The following is an 18566-nucleotide window of genomic DNA, read 5'->3' as shown; positions in this document are numbered from 1 at the left end:
CAGCTGTGGGAGCTGAAGGTCATGGAAAAGTAAATCTGGAGATGGGAATTCCAAATGGACGTTGTCACTGCTGATCCTCTGAGTGGAAAATCGCTGGAACTCTTTCAAATAAAGAAGGAAGAAGGACAATTTAAAGCTCTCCTTCTAGATTGGAGGTGAGGAATGGGCTGATTATGAGGTCACAGCTCCTTTTCCACACCGGTTCCTCCCTTCCCTGGGCTGGAGGAAGGTGCAGGTAGAAGATCGAGGCTTCTGTGGCTCAGCTTTAGGCAAAGCCTAAATCTCCTTTTCCCACATGGATTGAATCAGTCCCATTTCCCTTTTCCAGTGTGAGGTTTGGTGCTCTCCAGGCTGAGCTGTCTGGGAGAAGAAATCCAGGTGATTCTTGGAGCTACCACTTCAGAGTAGGATTTGTTTTCCAATCCCACAACTTTGAGCCGCGCTTGCAGCGTCAGAAGATGAGTTTGTGCTTCCACATGTGGAGCGAGAGGGAAAACAGGTGTGGAGACACAACCACATCAAACACAAGAGCAAGAGCCATTTTGCTGCCACAGATATTAATGAGATGAACTAATTAACACATCAAAAGTGAATAAAATTAGTGTTTTCAACATGAATATGCAAATCAGTGAGAGTTGTCAGGCAAAGTGGTGTCCAGGAAAATCGGGAAAAGAAATGCATCACAGCTACTAAACCCAGCCTGTTTCTCCTGCTCCTGTTTCTTTGCAACAGGGAAATCTGGGTGTTTTGAAGACTGGATATCAACAAATCACAGACTCATTTAGGTTGGAAAAGACCTCCAAGATCATCGAGCCCAACCTGTGACCCATTCCCACCTTGTCAAACAACCCAGAGCACTGAGTGCCACGTCCAGAGCCTTTCCAATAAGAAATGTGGAAATAATCCATCATTAAAGGGCATAGGAGACACTCTGGGGACACACACAGTGTTGGAAAAAACCAGTCCAGAGTTGGAAAAAAGCTCTGAAATAGATCATCAAACAATGGTGTAGGGGCTATCAAGGAGGCAGGGATGAGCAGCAAGAATGTTGTGACAGGTGGGTGATACCCCCACCTGTGACAGGACAACAAAATCTGTGAGGGTAAAAGTGGTACCTGTCACACAGCTCAGCCTTAATAAAGCTTCTGGCAGCGTGCCACGTGATGGGCTCAGAAGCAAAACCAAGAAAACCCAGTCGGGCTGAAATCACGAGCAAATCACAGCCAACAATTTGCTGTCAGGCTGCAATGATCCATTAAAAGGCTCCTCTTGGCTCTGGGATGACGCAAAGTTTTAATTGCTGGTTTGGATGACGGATTAGACAATAAATTCACTGAGCTCACGGGTGACAAGCAGAGAGAATCTGCAAACAGGAAGATTCTGGGTGATTCCAGTAAATTTAAGTGGTAGGCTGGGAAAAGAGGGTGTAATTTAGGAAGGCCAAGCACAAAGCTCCCCAGTTAATGTGGCACAAATATGGGGTGAGGGAATCTCCCTCGCAGCAATCTGGCAGGAAAAGAAGTTGTGCTGGATCACAAGTTTAACACGTGTCAAACTTTGGGAAAAAAAATGTGAAACGAAGCCTTGTCGGAACTCTGCACTCCATGGAAAAATCTTACACATTGCACTGGGAAGTGCAAACTGGTGTGTGATGGGATGAGCACCTTCCAGATCCTCCAAACGGAAGGCTCGGGCTGCTTCACTCTTCCCACACTTTATGTTGGGGTTCAAATAGCAGCAAACAGGATTTTAGATGGATCAGAAGGGATTGATGGCATTTAAAGTAGGGTGAAGAGCTGGGAAACGGCCTCCAGAAACGGCAGCTTTAGCACCATAATCAGGATGCATCAAACCATGGAAAAACTATGGCCTCAGCCTCTCCCTGGGGATGGGAGAATGAACTGATTCCTGGTCATTCCCATTCCTGCTTCTCTCTGTCCCCTTTCTGTCATTCCCACATGGAGCTGGTTCCCTTCACCAGAGCAGAATTGTGGTGTTCAGGGTTGTCTTTGCTTTATCACAGAATCATGGAATGTTTTGGGTTGGAAGGGACCTAAAAGATCTCGTTCCAACCACTCTGGCAATAAGCAGGGACACCTTCCACGAGATCAGGCTGCTCCAAGACAAAGACAGAACAGCAAAAGCGACCCAAAGCTCTTCCGGTGATGTGGAAATAACTCCCATGTAGGAACTTTCACTCCAAAGGATGTTCAGCTCCAGGGTTCCCAGGTTTCAGTCAACCTTAAAGCAGTGCTAAGGCAGAAAGTGGAGAGAGCTCTGCATAGGAATGATGGTTTTCCCATTTTCCAGCTGATTCCTTACTCAGGCAAGTCTTTAAGTTCCATGCAAAGCATTGGGGGTGCCAAGGGTACAATTTTCCTTGGTCCAGGAGAGGCAGGAGCAGGTCCTGGCTCTGTGCCCAGGGCTCGCGACAGCTCACCTCGGACCTGCCTGCAGCTCCAGGATGCAGAATTGGATGTTAATCAGCAATTAGATAATGAGCAGACCCCACTCCTGGGAATGAGAAACTCCCTTCTGCAGTCACAGGAAATTGGAGGAATAAAACTCCCTGAGAGATCTTTGGGGAGAAGAGAGCGATTTGATAGCACAAAAATTATGGGGAAAGTGGATTTTGCCTTTCACGCTCTTGTCAGAGACTGAAAATAGTTCATGCCTCAAACATTGATATAAAGTTTTGCTCATTATAAAGAAGCCACAACCGAAGAAGCTTCCCTGAAGAGTGAGACTTTGAACTGAAGGTCAAACTGTTGATTAGATAAAGGGAAACGCATTGTTCAGTCATCCCAGGCTGAGGGAAAGGTGCGCATCCACAAAAGGCCAAAGCCACCAGCTGCAGCTATCCCCGGCTGAGTTTGGGGTGCGGGAAGAGCACAGCTCACAGACGCCAGGTTTACACAGACTGCCCCCACCCGAGCGGGAAGGAGGAGATTTTGGGTGCGTGGTGCAACCTCTGGTGAGAGGCAATAAACACCCATCCTCCGATTACACAAACTGGCCCAGCTGTGGAACCCCCACCCCCACAGGCCACATCCACGGGACTTTCCTGTGAGAGGCTTGGCCCCACAGGACTGCACATGGTGCAACAGATCCAGAGTCTGCTGTGAGAGACTGACCCCCCCGCCAGGGGGACATGCCCAGATGTGGTCACCCAGCCTGAGCATATACACCCATGGGACTCTGTGCCTTCTGGGGGGACCTTCACCACCAAGAGACCAGCTGGAGAGGATCACTGAACATCGTTGGGATCCATGGAGTGGTGATATTTTCCTTATCCTGTCCCTGTCACTCTTTCTGTCCCCCTCACCTATCTTCTACTTCTTTCTTCCTTTCTTTCTCTCTCTCTCTCTCTTATTTACCATCAAATAAAACCCTTACTATTGTCACTGGCATATGGTCTCGTTTGCACCTTAATTCCAGCAGAGGCATTTCTAAGAACCTTAAAATTGGATCATAACAACTCTTCCTTATGGATTTAATTGAATCACAAGCACCAACGTGGGCGTGCCCAGATCATCTGGCCCATGTCACTTCTGTGCCACCAGGAGCCAAAAGATGAAAGCCCCGCAGCTCTCCTCGGGCCTTTAAGGTTGAGCACAAGGTGAAGGTAAAAGGTGAAAGGCAGAGCACAAAACAAAACAATCTTGGACTTGTTTTTGACAGTTTTTAGAGAGAGGATGTTCTCTTTGCTTGATTTCTCTTTTGTTTTTCCCCTTTTAGATGAAATTCCTGAATATTCCAGCCCTTTTGTTTACCTTATCTGGGTGTTTTATGGCTCCCACCCTCCTCTTAGTCCTCTACAGTTTCTTATCCAAGGTCAGCTTGTTCTTCCTCTACTTCTGAAAGACCACAGGCACCGTGCTCCATGGCAATCAACAAATGCCTTTCCTTTTAACTCTTACTCTGCTGGTTCTTCTGGTTTTTCCACACCCTGGAAACATTCCCATTCCTATTTTTTTTACACCAAGTTTAACATTTCCACTATAAAGCTCCAGCACCTTGCCTACAGCTTCAGCACATTTTGTGCCCCCTCCATGGAGTCTGGTGAATTCGTTTTTCATAGAGAGGTGCATTTTTTGGTGGAAGGGGTGGGGAAAGGACTGAAAAGCCTCCTCCTACCCCCAAAAAACCCAGAGATGAGGCCCCTGTTGCAGGAGAGGAGATGCCCTCAGGCACAGCAACCTTTGCAGGTGGTCCAGAACCTCTGATGGCACAAAAAAGGCCAGGACTCAGAAAAAAGCTACAAAACAAGTCCAGAGTTCAGCCAGGAGACAGAATTAGGCCTGGAGACAGGGATAGACACTATATAGTTAAGGATCATCCAGCAGGCAGTGTTGGAGAAGAGAATAATGGAATATCCTGGGTTAGGGACAAAAAGGATCAGCAATTCCAACCCTAAAAGTCACAACCAGAAGTCATAAACAGATAGGAGATAAAATCACAGCACACGGCCAAGGTCCATCCAGGACATGGCTGGAGACAGGGCCACTTACATCAGGGCCTAAAGGGTTAGGCTTGAGCTTAAAGGGGGTTCCTGGAGCCATGGGCACAGTCTGAGCAGGGCCCTGCTGAGACTGTTCAGGGAAATTAAGGTTTTTGCCTGAGTAAGGAGCTCTTCTAAATCACCACAGTTGTTTTCCTGTCAAAAGCCTAAAACAAGCACGGCTGAGGGTGAGTCATGCAGACTTTGGAAGGAAGAAGAGTGAGAATTCCAACACCAGCCAGCAATCCACTTTCACTTTAGGCTCAGGGAGAGAAGGGAAAAGGAAATGTGGATGGCAGCCAGAAGTGAAAGTTCATCCATGCAGCAGTCAGATCCTGTCAGATGACAGTCAGATCCTGACCCCAGGTTGTGGTTGGAGGGAGCAGATGAAGGTTTTATTCTTTTATCTATAAAAAATATAATAAATGGCACAGCCCAAAGATGCATCTGGTTGGGCACCTTTTTTTTCAGGAATTTTCAGGAATCTCAGCAGCTTCTTGAGAGCAATCCCAGGTCTTTCCCCATGGGATGCAGCAGAGGTGGTGGAGGACAGTGACCTGTTTGGCACCAAAGCAAAGAATAACTTGCAGCTTGGTTTGCCCACGGAAAATCTACATCTGGAGCATCCTTGGATGCTCCAAATATGATCCTGAGGGTCTTCTGGGCAACTCTGATCCAGAATAACCAGAAGGGACTTTAGGAGAAGGAACATCCAGGGTGGGATGATGAGGAAGGGCTGGGATATGGAGTCAGGCCTCTCGTTCAGCCAGGTGGAGCAGGGTGGCGTGCGCAGGAATTCCGGGAATGGTGCATCCCAGCTCCAGCATTCCATGGAGTGTCGGGGCCTGTGCCAGCACCTGGGCAAGGAGGACCTTCATGCCAAGACTGTGTTGCAGCAAAGTGCTCCAGACAAAGAGAATTTTGGGGGTGAGAGGAAGCAGCAAGGATGGAGATCCTGGATTCCTGCTCTTTCATGGCCTCCCAGTCCTCTGCCAAACTGATTCTCCACATTTTGCCAGGTGGGGCAGAAACCTCCCACAGAGCAGTTCCAACCCTCTCTGGAAAAAATCTGAACAATTCCCAGCTCCACAGGAGTAATTGCATAATTACTGAAAAAAAAAGGACTTTGTCCCCTTCCTGTATCATTGGAGCAAAGCAGTTTGAGAAGTTCTGCTCCACTAACCCGGGGACACGTCTCATTTGCAAATTCCTCTGGCGTTTAGGTGCCTCACGTGCACAGCCAGACCCAGGAAGTCTCACACAAACCCTGAAACAGAAGTGTGATGGGGAAGGAACCTCTCTGTGTCCCACCCGGCTCCACAGAAGCTGAGCAAGCTTTTACTGACCCTGAATTTCAAGCTTGAACTCCCCAAGTGCCTGTTCAACACCAAAGCCTTGCAGGCCTAGTTAGTCTAGGTTTAATTTCTGCGCCATCTCTGCTGCCCTGAGCCATGAAAGGACCTGTCACACTCATCATTTCCTGATTTTAACCGTCCCCATTCCTCCCCAGTGTGCCACAGCCAAGAAATATTTACCCTAGCACCAGTTTGCTCTCTGATCCAGCCACTTCCTTATCTCCTTTTCCTCTGAGTGTGCTTTTGTAGCTGTCTCCACCTTTCTCCAGCACAGGCCACATTCCTGGTGCTGGACTCTACCCCTGTTGCCTCTCTTGCTTCACCCTTCTTTTCGTGAAGAAATGTGTTTTGGCCTTGCACTCACAATATGAAGCCAATGGTTCAACAAAGTCCTCCAGTGACCTCCAAACTTGCAAGAAGAGGTTGGAGCACTCAGGGCAGTGTTTTGTGGGCTGGTCTAGAACAGAGATCTCTGCCAGCAGAGCTGCTGTGTTGAGCTCTGCAGTCTGTCCCACACAGCAGCCTTGGGGAGGAGGTGTGAGATGAGCTTAGGCCGTAGAATATAAAATATCCTGAGTTGGAAGGGACCCAAAAGGATCACCGAGTCCTCAGAAGGAGGACTTTGCCTTTCTTTCCTTCCTTACCTGGTGTAATTTCCACCACAGAAAACTGGTCCCTGGTGGATCTGGCCACTTCTTCCTTTTGCAGCATCCTGTCATTAATGCTGTTCCCACCCAACCATTCCAGTAGGACCGGGATGACTCCAGATCCCACGCTGGGTTGTGACCTTTGTGACTCTTAGGTCCTATCTCTTCCTTCTTATCAGTAGACAGGCCCTCTCCAGGAAAAAAAAGGGGCTGATAATGTTAAATTTAAGTGTGGGAGAAAACCAGGAAGCTGTAGATCCTTGTACTCTTCACCTGGGAATGAGGAGAGTGTGTCACAGAATCCCAAGTTTGGGTTGGAAAGATCATCTTGTTCCACCCCCTGCCGTGGGCAGGGACACCTTCCACTAGCCCAGGTTGCTCCAAGCCCCATCCAACCTGGCCTTGGACACTTCCAGGGATGGGGCAGCCACAGCTTCTCTGGGAAACCTGTGCCAGGGCCTCAGCACCCTCACAGGGAAGAATTTCTTCCCAATATCCAACCAAAATCTACTTCTTTGGTCTGTATGAGACAGGGGTTTTGCAAATGTGTCTGAATTACAATTCCTCAAGTTACCACAAAGCTGAAACTTCCCATTTTTTTAGTATTTGGTTTGTCCCAGCAGCCTGTTTCAGTGGAAGATACGAGCCCACAGAAACTGCTCGGAAGTCAGTTCCAGCTAGAATACCTGGCAGTGACAAATAAAAGTGAGTCATAGGTAAGAAACGGGAAGTAGGGATTTGCAGGCATGGGTTTGCTTCCCAAGCAGATTGCTCTGAATGCCTCCGACAAGACAGGAGCCGGAATTTCTTCTGACAGATGCGTTTGCCAAGAAATGCTGACTCTGCAGAATTAAACCCATCTGTGGCACAGAGTTTGTCAAGCCTGCTTGTTTCCTGCTGGCTCACCAGCCATCTCCTCCATTCCCAGGCTTTCCTGACAGCCAGCTTCGCAGGGGCCCTCCCCCACTGCCCCTCCTGCAGCCCGTTTCCTAGAGGATTTAGTTATTTCCGTGGGACCTACTGAATTTGGGACACTCCAACATCAGGGGACTTATTTACACTCTGAAGACTCATCTTGCCAAGCAGCCCAGGCTGTCCCATGCCATCCCAGCTGCTGGGCTCTTCAAGCTTCCCAATCCTGTATGCCTAATCCAATTTAGGCTCTGGTAAACAGATGGGGAAGTTGGTTCTTTATGTGCTTGGCTCTTCAGTGGGGGCTGTGCGTGCTGATGGGTCAGACACGAAGAGGGGGTGTTGCATGCAGGGACGGGTTCTGTATTCGAGGGAATCTCGCCTGCAGGAGATCCATGCAGGATATGGGGAATGTGTGTATACAGGGTGGTTGCGAATGTGTGGAGGAGGATGTGTGTGTGCTCAGGGGATCCGTGAGAGGAGATGCATGGAGGAAGAGGGTGAGGCAGGGAATCAGCAGGTCATGTGGGTAGAGGAAGTCAGAGAATCCCAGAATCCCAGAATAAGCTGAGTTTGAAGGATTGCGCTTGGATGAGTGGGGTCCGGCATACAGGCAGCCCCCCTGCTCCGGTCTCTTCCTTCAGGGAAACAGAGGGGACCCGAAAGGGGGCTGGAAAAAGCCTTTTGCGGCACGGCTAGGGGAAAGCTGGCTCTGTTCCCCGTCGGCCAGCCGCTGCCATGCCGACACATTCGGCCCCCTTCCCCGGCCCCGGTTCTCCCGAGCGGGGAAAAGAAACTAGGCGTGGCCAGGGAGGTGGAGGGGGGAGGCGGTGCGGGGGCCAGGCCCGGCCCGCGGGGCGGAGCCGTCGCCCTTTCTCCACCCCCGGCGCCCGGCCCTGCCGCCAGCCTGCGCTCCTTCGCCCGCCCTGCGCGTCTCTGTGGCCACATCGTCCGCACCATGAAGGCGCTCCTGCTCGCTGTGCTGGCCGCGGTGCTGTGCGTGGAGAGAGGTAAGGGAAGGGGATGCCCCCGCCACCATCGCCTCCCCCCCCAGGTCCCCCGGTCCCGCGCCAGCCCTGCGTTTGAGAGCAAATTGGGGGGGTGGGGGAGTGATGCGTGTGGCAGGGTGGGCTGTGGAAGTTGGAGGATTGTAGGGGATATAAGGGTTGAAGAGGGGTTGGGGGCACGGCGCTGAGCCGCGGTATGGTTCGGAGCGGGATGCGGGGGTGTCTTTCCAAGACCTGCCTCGCAGCAGTGTCCCTCCTGAAGCAGGAACTTCGGAGCTTCCCCGCCTGTATGAATATGTGAGCATCTCCGGCTGTGCGGGTGGATATCCTGGAGCTTTTCCCAGTTGTAGCTCGAACAAAGAGCAGGGCCGGCTCCGCTCCCCATTTTCGGCGCAGCGAGCCGGGATAACGGCGCTGGGATGGACTGAGATGCAGCCGAGGGGAAGGAAGGTGGAGGGGAGAGGCAGCCCAGCCCTGGCAATGGCTGATGGAGCAAAGTCAGGGCAGAGCCGCTCGTGATTCTGGCTCCTGCTGCCCCCTCCGAGCATCCTTGGGCCGGCTGCGGTGGCCGGTGCGTGGCGCGATGACCCCTAAGGGACAAATGCCCTGTGCGGCGCATCCTGGGGCTGCCACCGAGCCTGGGGAGGACGTGGTTCGTGTTGTGTGTGACTGCCAAGTTGCTCAAGTCGCAGGGCCTGCCATCCCCACCTTCCCCATCGACTCCATCCCTGACTATCCAAACTCCATGGGGCCGTGCAAAACCACGTATTGTTCCCACACATGTCGTTGCTTGGAGAAGCCAAACAAAGAGCAAACGGGAGAGTTCTGAGCTCTCCCAGCCCCTGCTCTGCAAACAGCGTCCCTTCTTGTTTTCTGAGGGCACCGCTGAGAAGAAACTGGCTGTTTGCTTTCCTTCCCGTTCCCCCTTCCCAGTGGGATCCGGGAAGCGACTGGCAATTGAAGCGTGGAGTCTCGGGCAGAGCCCAGCTGGCTTGTGCTCAGTTCCAGCTGGGAGGATGGGCTGGCCAGGCCAAAGCAGTGAAGGGTTTCATTCCCCATCACCCCCCCCCAAAAAAAAAACCCCTACAACCCTTTCAGCTTTAAAAGTAAGTTTTTATCGAGGCAAAAGGGGTTGTTGCAGGTGATTTTATCCCCAAACACTTCCAGCATATCCAGGGGGGATCTTACAGAAGAGCTTTACCCCCTGCTCAAAGATCTTGCATATGGATCTTGATAAGGATTTTGCCTTAAGAGAATGGAAAAGCAGCATCGGGGCTAAGTGGAAAAGCTGCTGAAGCAACAGCATTTTCCTGCTGCTACCAAGCTCCAGAGTGGGCTTTTAAAGGCATTTTTTTTCCCTGTCTTTGTAAGAATGGTTCAACCCCCTTATCTGAAGGAATTCCCCCCAAATACCCTGCTCTGTTTTGGGAGCTCTTTGTTCCTCTGAGAAGCTGAGCAGCAAACAAATAAACTCAAATTCTTTCACTGGTGAAAACAAGGCTTCTCTTTTGCATTGTTCAGTCTTGGGATTTTTTTTTTTTCCTTTTTTTTTTTCTTTTCTTGTAACCTTGAGCTGCAACTCTTTGCTCCATCTCCAGCTGCATGAAATTAATTCTGCCACCCTTCTTGTGCCTTTTGTCTAAACCACTCAGCGTGTTTGTGCTCTCCTAACTCTGCAGTGGGTGTTTTTTGGGGGGGGGCAGAAAGTGACCGAATATTTCTGTTCTTAAACTCTGCCTCTTCTGGAAGGATTTTTTTTCTGTTAAGACAAGGGGTAATGGGTAGGTGTGACAAAGAAAAACATGGGGACAGGTAGGAGGTGCTGTGGCAGGAGCATGGATTGAGTCACGTGGCAGAGAATTTCATGCCCAACAGCACTTTTGTGTCATGTCCAAAGATTTCTGGTGTGTTTGTTCCTGGAACCTTTAATGAACAGCATTGCACCACTCGTGCCTTCAGCGCAGCGAGCAAATACATATGGAGACGTCTGTCCTGCCAGAATGCCCACAGGAAGCCTGTAATCCACTTCATTCCTGATTGCAGAAGATTCCTGAGATGAGTCAATTTGCCTCCTCGGGGTGGTTGTGAGGTGAGGGGTTTGGGACAGGTCACCTGAGACTTGGGAGCAGAGCTGGGCTTCACTCCGAGGTCCCACATGGAGTTGTGGCCACCCCATGGATGGGCTCGGCAATGACTCAGTGGCTGGTCCCATCCTCCTCCCCCTCTCCCAAATCCAGAAATCCACTGAGGAATCTCTCCCGGAGGTTTTGACTCAGCTGGTGGCCCTGTAATCCCGGTGCTGTCAGTTGTGGTGGTTGTGTTGGTGTGCTCAGGTAACCCGGGTTTGGTGTAGGGATTGTTGCCAGAGTGAGGATCCTTGGAGGATGCGTGAGCCAGGCCAGGAAATTCCTGCTTGGGGGGTTGTGGTGTTGGCTTCCACTCCAAAGCAGAGGTTTGGCTGCTCTGATGTGACATTCAGGATCTCCCACTAACCCACTTTAATCTGTTTCTCTGAGATTATATTTTGTTTTCTTTCTCCTCCTTGGCTGTGGCTGCTCAAAAGTCATTCCTCTGAGAGCAATTGCTATTTTTTTTCTCATTTTTCTTGTAGAAACCTTTTATTTTCCTGAGAGAAACAGGAATGAGAAGAAGCTTGAGATGTCGTGCTGTCCCATGGCAGAGTGGGACAGATGCTAAGCAATATTTATCCAAATAATTCTTCAAAATATCCATGGCAGGAACTGCTGAGCCTCAAGAAGCCCATCCCAGGGCTTTCCCCACTTCACTTCCTTAGGAAAATATTCCAAGGGGGATCTACAAGAAAGCTGGAGGGGGATTTATTTTACAGGGATAGGGCAAGCAGGAATGGCTTCAAACTGAAAGAGAGTAGGTTTTGGTTGCATATTGGGAAGGAATTCTTCCCTGTGAGGGTGATGAGGTCCTGGCCCAGGTTTCCCAGAGAAGCTGTGCCTGCCCCATCCCTGGAAATGTTCCAGGCCAGGTTGGACGGGGCTTGGAACAACCTGGGATAGTGGAAGGTGTCCCTGCCCGTGGCAGGAGGTTGGAACTGGACGATCCTGAAGGTTCCTTCCATCCCAAACCACTCCATGATTCTTTGATAATCCATTTGTGGCAGGGCTGAAGGAGGTGGGAGCAGCGATGGCACCGCCTTGCACTTCTCACCCTGAATCAGCCCCCGCTCTGTTTTTCATCCCATCAGCACAGAAGGGGGAAAGGTGGTGCCTCGTGGAAGGGCTGCCTGGGAGCTCCAAAATCCCAAATCCATGGAACATTGGGAACAGACCTGATCTGTCTGCATATGTAGGTCAACAACTGCAGCGTGGATGTGATGCTCTTGTATGTAAAATACAGAGATCAAAGTGCCCGTGGCCCTGCTGAGTCACTGGTCCAGGCTGTCCCCACAACCAATTTCCACCCCAAATGCTGTTTTCCAATCATTCCTCTTTGTGAGGGATGAGGGATGGGAGCCAGCTGGTCCGTCCTGCTGGTGTAGGATAAGCCATAAATGGCCTCAAGTTGCTCCATGGGAGGTTTAGTTTGGAAACGAGGAAAAATTTCTTCACTGAAGAGGGTGGTCAAATATTGGAACAGTGGTGGAATCACCATCCCTGGAAGTGTTCAAGAAATGTGCAGCTGTGTTGCTTAAAGACTTGGTTTAGTGGTGAATTTGGCAGTGCTGGATTAATGGTTGGAGTCAATGACCTCAGAACTCTTTTCCAACTGAAATGATTCCATGATTCTATAATTTTAGGGGACCTGCCGTGGAGGAGAACATGCAAATTAATGCTCCTGCTCCAAATTAAAAAGATTGGATGAATAAGCTGCCTTTATAGTGCTGTGACTCCGCGGAGTGGGACAGTGCAAGTCCTTGCAGGTCTTGAGCTTTCTGCTGAGAAATCATTTCCACCAGGTGCTCCAGCTCAAGCATGGCCTGATCTGGGTGCCCAAAGACAGGTCATGGGAAATTTGAACCCGTGGTCACACCTGGAGCATTTTCATCAGGGTCACAGAATCATAAAATCAGAACGGTTTTGCTTGGAAGGCACCTAAAGATCATCCAGTTCCAACCCCCCTGGCCCAGGCAGGGACACTGTGTCCGTGGTGGTTGAGCTGAATGAGCCAAAACCTCAAAAATTTGCCTCTGGAGTTTGGTTTCCAGTTGGCAGCTGCAGCTGGAACACGTTCTTGGTGCAAACAGGGGTGACAGAAAGTGCCAGGCTGTGGTTGTACCAGCTTTAGCTGATAAGAGCTTGGAATGCATTCCTTAGGCTTGAACCATTCGCTTGGCCAATTTTTTTGGGGAAGAAACCCCCCCACATTGCAGGTTGACAAAACTGAAACAGAAAGCGTGGCTGTGGCCGGATGCGGGACATCCCGTGTGACAGAGATGGGGACCTCCAAGTGAGGAGGTCTCCCCAGCAGCCCCTAAGCGAGGTTTGCCTTTCTCTTGCAGCCCACACGCTCATCTGCTTTTCCTGCTCGGATGCCTCCTCCAACTGGGCCTGCCTGAAGCCTGTCAAGTGTGGCGAGAATGAAAACCACTGCGTGACGACGTACGTCGGCGTGGGACTCGGTGAGTGCGGGCAGCACCTCCTCCTGCCCCTCCTGGCTGCTCTCCTGGGTCACCTGCTGAGCTGCAGCGAGGCTTTGCTTTCCTCTGGCTGGGGGGAAAAAAGGGAAAGTTCTGCTTAGCAACTGAGTGTCGGACCATCCCACGGGAATTCGTACGAGGGACGCGCTGCCAGGAGGAGTCACGTTAAAGCCCACGTGCCTGCACTGATGCCCGCGAGTCCGGGGGGAATTTCAGGCTGGGGGCGGGGAGTTTGCTGATGAATAAGTGAAAGCGTGGAGGATGCTGCAGGCTCCCTGCGTGGGAAGCTCCAGGGTTGCTATTCTTGCTGATTTTTTGCCTCCTGTTTGGGTTCTTCGTCCCTGAGTCCCACCTTTTGCTTCACTTTCCGTGGACAAGGCGGGAAGGGAGGGTTGTGGCTTTCCTTCCTGAGTGCCTGGGAAGATCTGGGGGGTTCTGTGCTTCCCAGCTGCTGCTCTGAGGGAGGCAGAATGCTCTGGCAGATCTCCTGGTGCCTTTGCAGGAACCAGAGCCCATTCTGGCTCTCCCTGGCAGGAGGAGGGGGAGTTTCATGCCTGAGTCTTCAGCGTGGGTGGGTCAGAGGTGCACAAACAGAGACTGGGAGCTTTTATAAACTTCCCTTCTTAGCCCAGTGCTAATGGTTTCCTCTTTCCTGCCTCTTAACGTGGGCTGTGCTTCTCTGGAAAAGCAGACTTGGCTCCCAAGTGTCTCCCCAGTGCTCCCTGTCTCCCTTGAGTAGGCCCAGAGTAAAGCTCAAGAGGGATTTTTGGGATTCCTCACCAGAGCTGTTGTGGCTGAACATTGGCTGATCCAAAGGGGTGTCCCTGGGGTGTTGTGTGGTCTCTGGGGTGTTTGTGGGAACTTATCACAGGTGATAAGATAAGATGGGCTGGGCTCCTGTCTCCCGAGAACCACTTCATCCTCTCCATTCCGCCTGCGCCACTTTGGTGATCAGGTGATCAGAAACCCAAAAAACCATCCTAAATCTGTCTTTTTTTCTTCCTCTCCACCCCAACCTTATATCCAGGCGGCAAATCCGGCCAGTCCATCTCGAAGGGATGCTCTCCCATCTGCCCCAGTGCCGGGATCAACCTGGGAATAGCGGCCGCCTCCGTTTACTGCTGTGACTCCTTCCTCTGCAACATCAGCGGTTCCAGCAGCGTCCGAGCCAGTTACACGATCCTGGCCTTGGGAATTCTCGTCAGCTTCATCTACGTCCTCCGGGCTCGCGAGTGATGGGGCTGCCCGAGGAAGAGCCGCCTCCCACGGGTCTCGTTAGCCAATATCTTCTCTGTTGCTGTCTGCAAGGAGATCCTCTACTTCTCAGCAGGCTTCCAAGGTGATTGTTTCCCAGACTTTTTGCTCTTCCAAGCATTGGAGACCTGGGCGGTTTGGCCGAGCTGTTCTCCTCCTCCTGTGGACGTCTCCCGCTGCACTCTCACTCCTCCTCGGCCAAGGTGGATAATTTTGGAAGGGTTTCTGCTTTTTCTACCTATTAATAACCCCCCCTCACCCCCCATTTCTAAGGTTGGTTAAAACCAGGCTGGGACTCGCTGAGAACAGACTCACCCCAGGCACCACCAGGTCTGCTCCAGCACATGGGTGGCACGGGCAGCGGGAATGCGGGATCCAAAGGGAGACACATTCCCGGCCCTCGCAGCTGCAGTCTCTTTTTATAAAATAATTTCATTTCTTCTGATCCTGGGCTGACTTTTCTGGAAAACCAATGCCGTGTACCTTGTCCTTCCAAGTTCTGTAAGTGCCAGACCTGAATAAACTTGCTCCTGTTGTTACCTGAGATGGGACGTGTGTGTGTTTCCTTGCTCCAGGGATTAGGAACTGTTTTCTGGAAAATCCCAGTATTGTACCCAGCATGCGGGTCCCTCACCCTCTCGAGCAGCTTTTGGGTGCTTCATCTCCACATCCTTTCCAGCTGTGAGCAGCAAATCCATCTTCTCCCTGTTGCCGTCATTCCTGATAAACACCTCTGGGCCAGCTTGTTCCACCACCCTTGGGAATGACTTTTTCCAGGTGCATTTTAGGGATAAAAGCCAGGTTTTGTGGTCTGAGTCAACCCTAATGGAGCAATCACCTTGTGAGCAGGACTTCTAAAAGTGAATCTGCATTTTACAAAGACTTGGTGCCTCAGTTTCCCCACTTTGGACTTGTCATGGTGACCACAACAATGGCGATACCTGAATGACCAAGGACAACAGGTCTGAAAAATTTGGTGAGGTCAGAGGAGATGTCAATACCCACATCTTTAGGTCCAGCCTTCAATGCCTGATGGTGCCCATGAACTGCTGAAGGTGACTTCACCACCCAGCCTTCCACATCTGCTGTCCCTCAGCTCCCAGGATTTTCCCAGGCGTTTTGGCAAGGTTTTTCCTAGAAGTTCTCAGCTGTCCCATGGGAGTTGTGTCCTCCTGCCCTCTCTGTGTCATCTGTGCTGCCTACTCTGCTTGCCTGTGGACCTGCTTGACACAAACCAAGCCAAAATTCAGCCTTAAACCACCACGTTCAAGCTTTTTGTCACTTCCACTGATGGATCAGAGGTGCCCTGGGCTTTTTTTCCTATTTCTAGCAGCAAAACCCAGGTGTTGGCACATTTTAGCCATGCCTTGTACCCGCTTCTCCTATTCTGTGTCAAAACCCAAACAAAAGCTCCACAAACCTTCAGTTCCACCTCTGTCCCCTCTTCAAGGAGTGATAAATGAAAGGTGGTTGCAGTTGTACAGAAATATTTGTAACAAAAGTGGTTTCATGGGCTTCCCCACCCCCCCTCCCTTCTCCCCCTCTTTTAATTAAAGCAACACAGATGTTAATGACAGCTTTTCCAGCAGGAGGGATGGGTCAGTGGGATGTGACCTGCAATTTAGTGGTTAATGTGGGAAGAATGCATCAATTGTGTTGGTCCTTGGATGTGCCTTCCTTTGGATAATGCATCCTCCTGGGACCTCGGGGCCCGAGGTGCCCCACAAACCTCTGCTATGCATGTGGAGCACAGGGAAAATTGGGAAAAAACTTCCTAAACTGAGGTGAATATTCCCCAGCTTCCCTGTGCCTCAGCCTTCTTCCCAAGAGGGTTCAAAACCTCTGTTTTTGGGTTCATTTGTCCCTCAGCACTTGCCGTGACACTGAGGTGGCACCCAGAGTGCTCTACCTTGGATTTAGGGGGCTCTGTCTTTTCTGGCTGCCTTGAAAAAGGTTTTGGGGTTGGTTTGGGCCTCAATTGCCTTTAGCAAAGAGCTGAACTTCAAAGCCATCAGCTGTGTCCTGATGTCCATCCATGCCTTTATGAGGATCCTGAGGATGCCATAGTGGACAACCCCCTGGGCTGAAGACCTGGTTGTCTCCTCCAAGGGCCCTGGTTGTCTCCTCCAAGGGCCATCTCCTTCCTATCTCAGTATTCCTCAGCTGGTGCCAGGGATTTGGTTGCGCCAGGGAGCAAAGGCCGGTGGGAGCAGCATCCAGAGGCGGTTTATCCCAATAAATAACAAATTATGTTCATGGAATTGCCAGGGGACTGAGCTGAGGGTTGGTTGGATAAATTTCACATGGCGATTTGTTTTTCCTCCTCGCTCTCTTTTTGTCTCTTCCTTCCCATGTGCTCCAATCTAGAGCATGGAAAAAAGGGATATTTTCAGTTTTTCCTTTCCTGGCAAAGATCTCTTGGATAGATCCATGTGTGTTTGAGAGAGGGAGGGAGTGACAGCTTGTCACAGTTGAATCCCAAGCACTTTCTCATCAATTGTGCCAACTCTCGCTATTCCTGGTCCTACTCTAGGTTTATTTTTGCCCCCAAATCCCAAGAATGACAAACCTGGTGAGAACCTCGTCCGTTGTAAAACCCGGGCCTAAAAAGGGGCAGGTGAAGTAATTCAAACCATTAATAATAAGACAATAAGTAGGAAAACACAGGATTCATTAAGTGTTCACACTGGTGGGTTGCTAAACCAAATGCTGGATTTGGAATTTGAGGGCTGTGGTGGGACAGCCCTGAAGTGCTTTGGATGTGTTTCTGTGGACTGTGGAATTCAGAGATCAAAATCTGAGCAGAAAACTCAGGTATTCACCTGTTCTGACAAGACAAGAGGTTATGAGGGGAGGAGGTTTGGCTCCCTAGAAGCATAAAATATCCTGGAAGTGTTTCTAGTGGAAATTTAAGAGTTAAGTGAAATACCTGCCCACTTCGGATCGTGTTCCCGAGAAAATGGTTTCAGTGCTTCCATCCTGGGAATGGCTGTAATTCACCAGCAACTGCTGCCATCTCCCACTACCCCACGAAGGGCTTGAATTTTTGTGGATTGTCTAAAAATGCTCAAAATCCTTCCCACCCAGGATCTGGGGGTTTGCAGTTTGCCCAAGAGAAGGACTTCAAAATGAGCATGGTTCTTCCAGCTGGTTTTGAGAATTGTTTTTTTTTAAGGGCAAAATTTCTTTTTGGAAACCGCAAATGTGACGTGACTCCCTTGCTCCAACAGAACAAATGATCGGTTGCTTAATTATTACTCCAAGGATCCACTTTGCTACTCCAAGGATGTCCTGGATTGGTGTTGATTTACTCAAGTTGGGGTTTTTTGAAGGGATTTGTCTCCCAGGGGCTTTATTTGCCACCACCCCGGAGGGAAGCGCTGGTGGTGTGCATGTGTGTCCATGGGATGGGTCATAGGATCCGGGCCCTCTGGAAAAAGCAGATGTGGTGCACACCTGGATGCCTGGAGGTTTAGGGCCCTATCCCAAGTCTCTTGCTCCTGTGGGTCTCTGTTTGGGATGAAGGTGGCTCTGGATCCTTGATCCTGAAGGAGTTATTTCACCCCTGTCTGAGGCTGTGGAACGGGAATGGGAACAGAAACGCCCAATTTTGTATTTTGGGAATGCCCATGGTGCCCAGGGAGGAGAAGCCCTGGGTTGGTCCTGCCACCTACTGGCTTTTGCCAGACTTGGTGGAGGAACTTTGAAGCCCAGATCTCCAAAATCAAGGAGGACGAGCTGCCTCAAACCAAATAATTGCACCCAAAGCAGAGAATCATCAGCAGCAGAGACAGATTGAAGGTTTTAATTCGTCCAGCTTTGCTCTCTGAGAGTGGAAATTGAGAAATAAAAGGCTTAAGAGCCTTCCCAGCTCCAACATTTTCCATGGGAACACTTCTTCCCAGCCCTAATCCTCCTGGTTCATCAAATGAAAATATATGAAGCCAATAAAATGTTGCAGGGGGAAAAAAAAAAAAAAAGTTGGCACGTTTTATTTCAGCTTTGTTGGATGATCCGAGGTGGTTTCCCCGAAATGCTGATTTTACTAATCCCTATCTGTGAGATTTGTAACTGTGTATTATCTTTATTGTAACGGGGTAAATGGGATAAAGAAGCATCCATCCCTTTAAATATATTAACCTAAGTATAAGTGAAGTGTATGTTCCATCTTGTTTCTTATACTCTAATAAAAAAATATATGGAATTAATAAAAAAAAAACCCGCTTGGAAGGATGTTTTTGGGTGGTTCTGCAGATATTACAGATATTAAATCTTGTT

At 50.2% G+C, this 18566-nt stretch overlaps 1 protein-coding gene across 1 annotated transcript; it reads left to right on the top strand.

Annotated features, from left to right (window-relative positions):
- The first annotated feature begins 8297 nt into the window (after window positions 1–8297).
- LOC125317021 (lymphocyte antigen 6E) lies at window positions 8298–14832 on the top strand. The gene is made up of 3 exons (XM_048286603.1): window positions 8298–8425; window positions 12897–13016; window positions 14062–14832. Exons 1-3 carry the CDS (start codon window positions 8374–8376, stop codon window positions 14268–14270), a joined length of 381 nt encoding a protein of 126 aa, XP_048142560.1. The 5' UTR covers window positions 8298–8373; the 3' UTR covers window positions 14271–14832.
- Window positions 14833–18566: the final 3734 nt, after the last annotated feature.

This window comes from Corvus hawaiiensis, chromosome 26, assembly GCF_020740725.1.
Source record: "Corvus hawaiiensis isolate bCorHaw1 chromosome 26, bCorHaw1.pri.cur, whole genome shotgun sequence".
NCBI classification, from domain to species: Eukaryota; Metazoa; Chordata; class Aves; order Passeriformes; family Corvidae; genus Corvus; species Corvus hawaiiensis.
This window is presented reverse-complemented; position numbering and strand designations above follow the sequence as displayed.

What these genes read in the sequence shown, in the direction of transcription:
- LOC125317021 (XM_048286603.1), top strand. Translation starts at nt 8,374, where the DNA reads ATGAAGGCGCTCCTGCTCGCTGTGCTGGCCGCGGTGCTGTGCGTGGAG. An exon ending in GGTGCTGTGCGTGGAGAGAG is followed by an intron (nt 8,426 to 12,896) that starts GTAAGGGAAGGG and finishes TTTCTCTTGCAG; the next exon opens with CCCACACGCTCATCTGCTTT. An exon ending in GTACGTCGGCGTGGGACTCG is followed by an intron (nt 13,017 to 14,061) that starts GTGAGTGCGGGC and finishes CCTTATATCCAG; the next exon opens with GCGGCAAATCCGGCCAGTCC.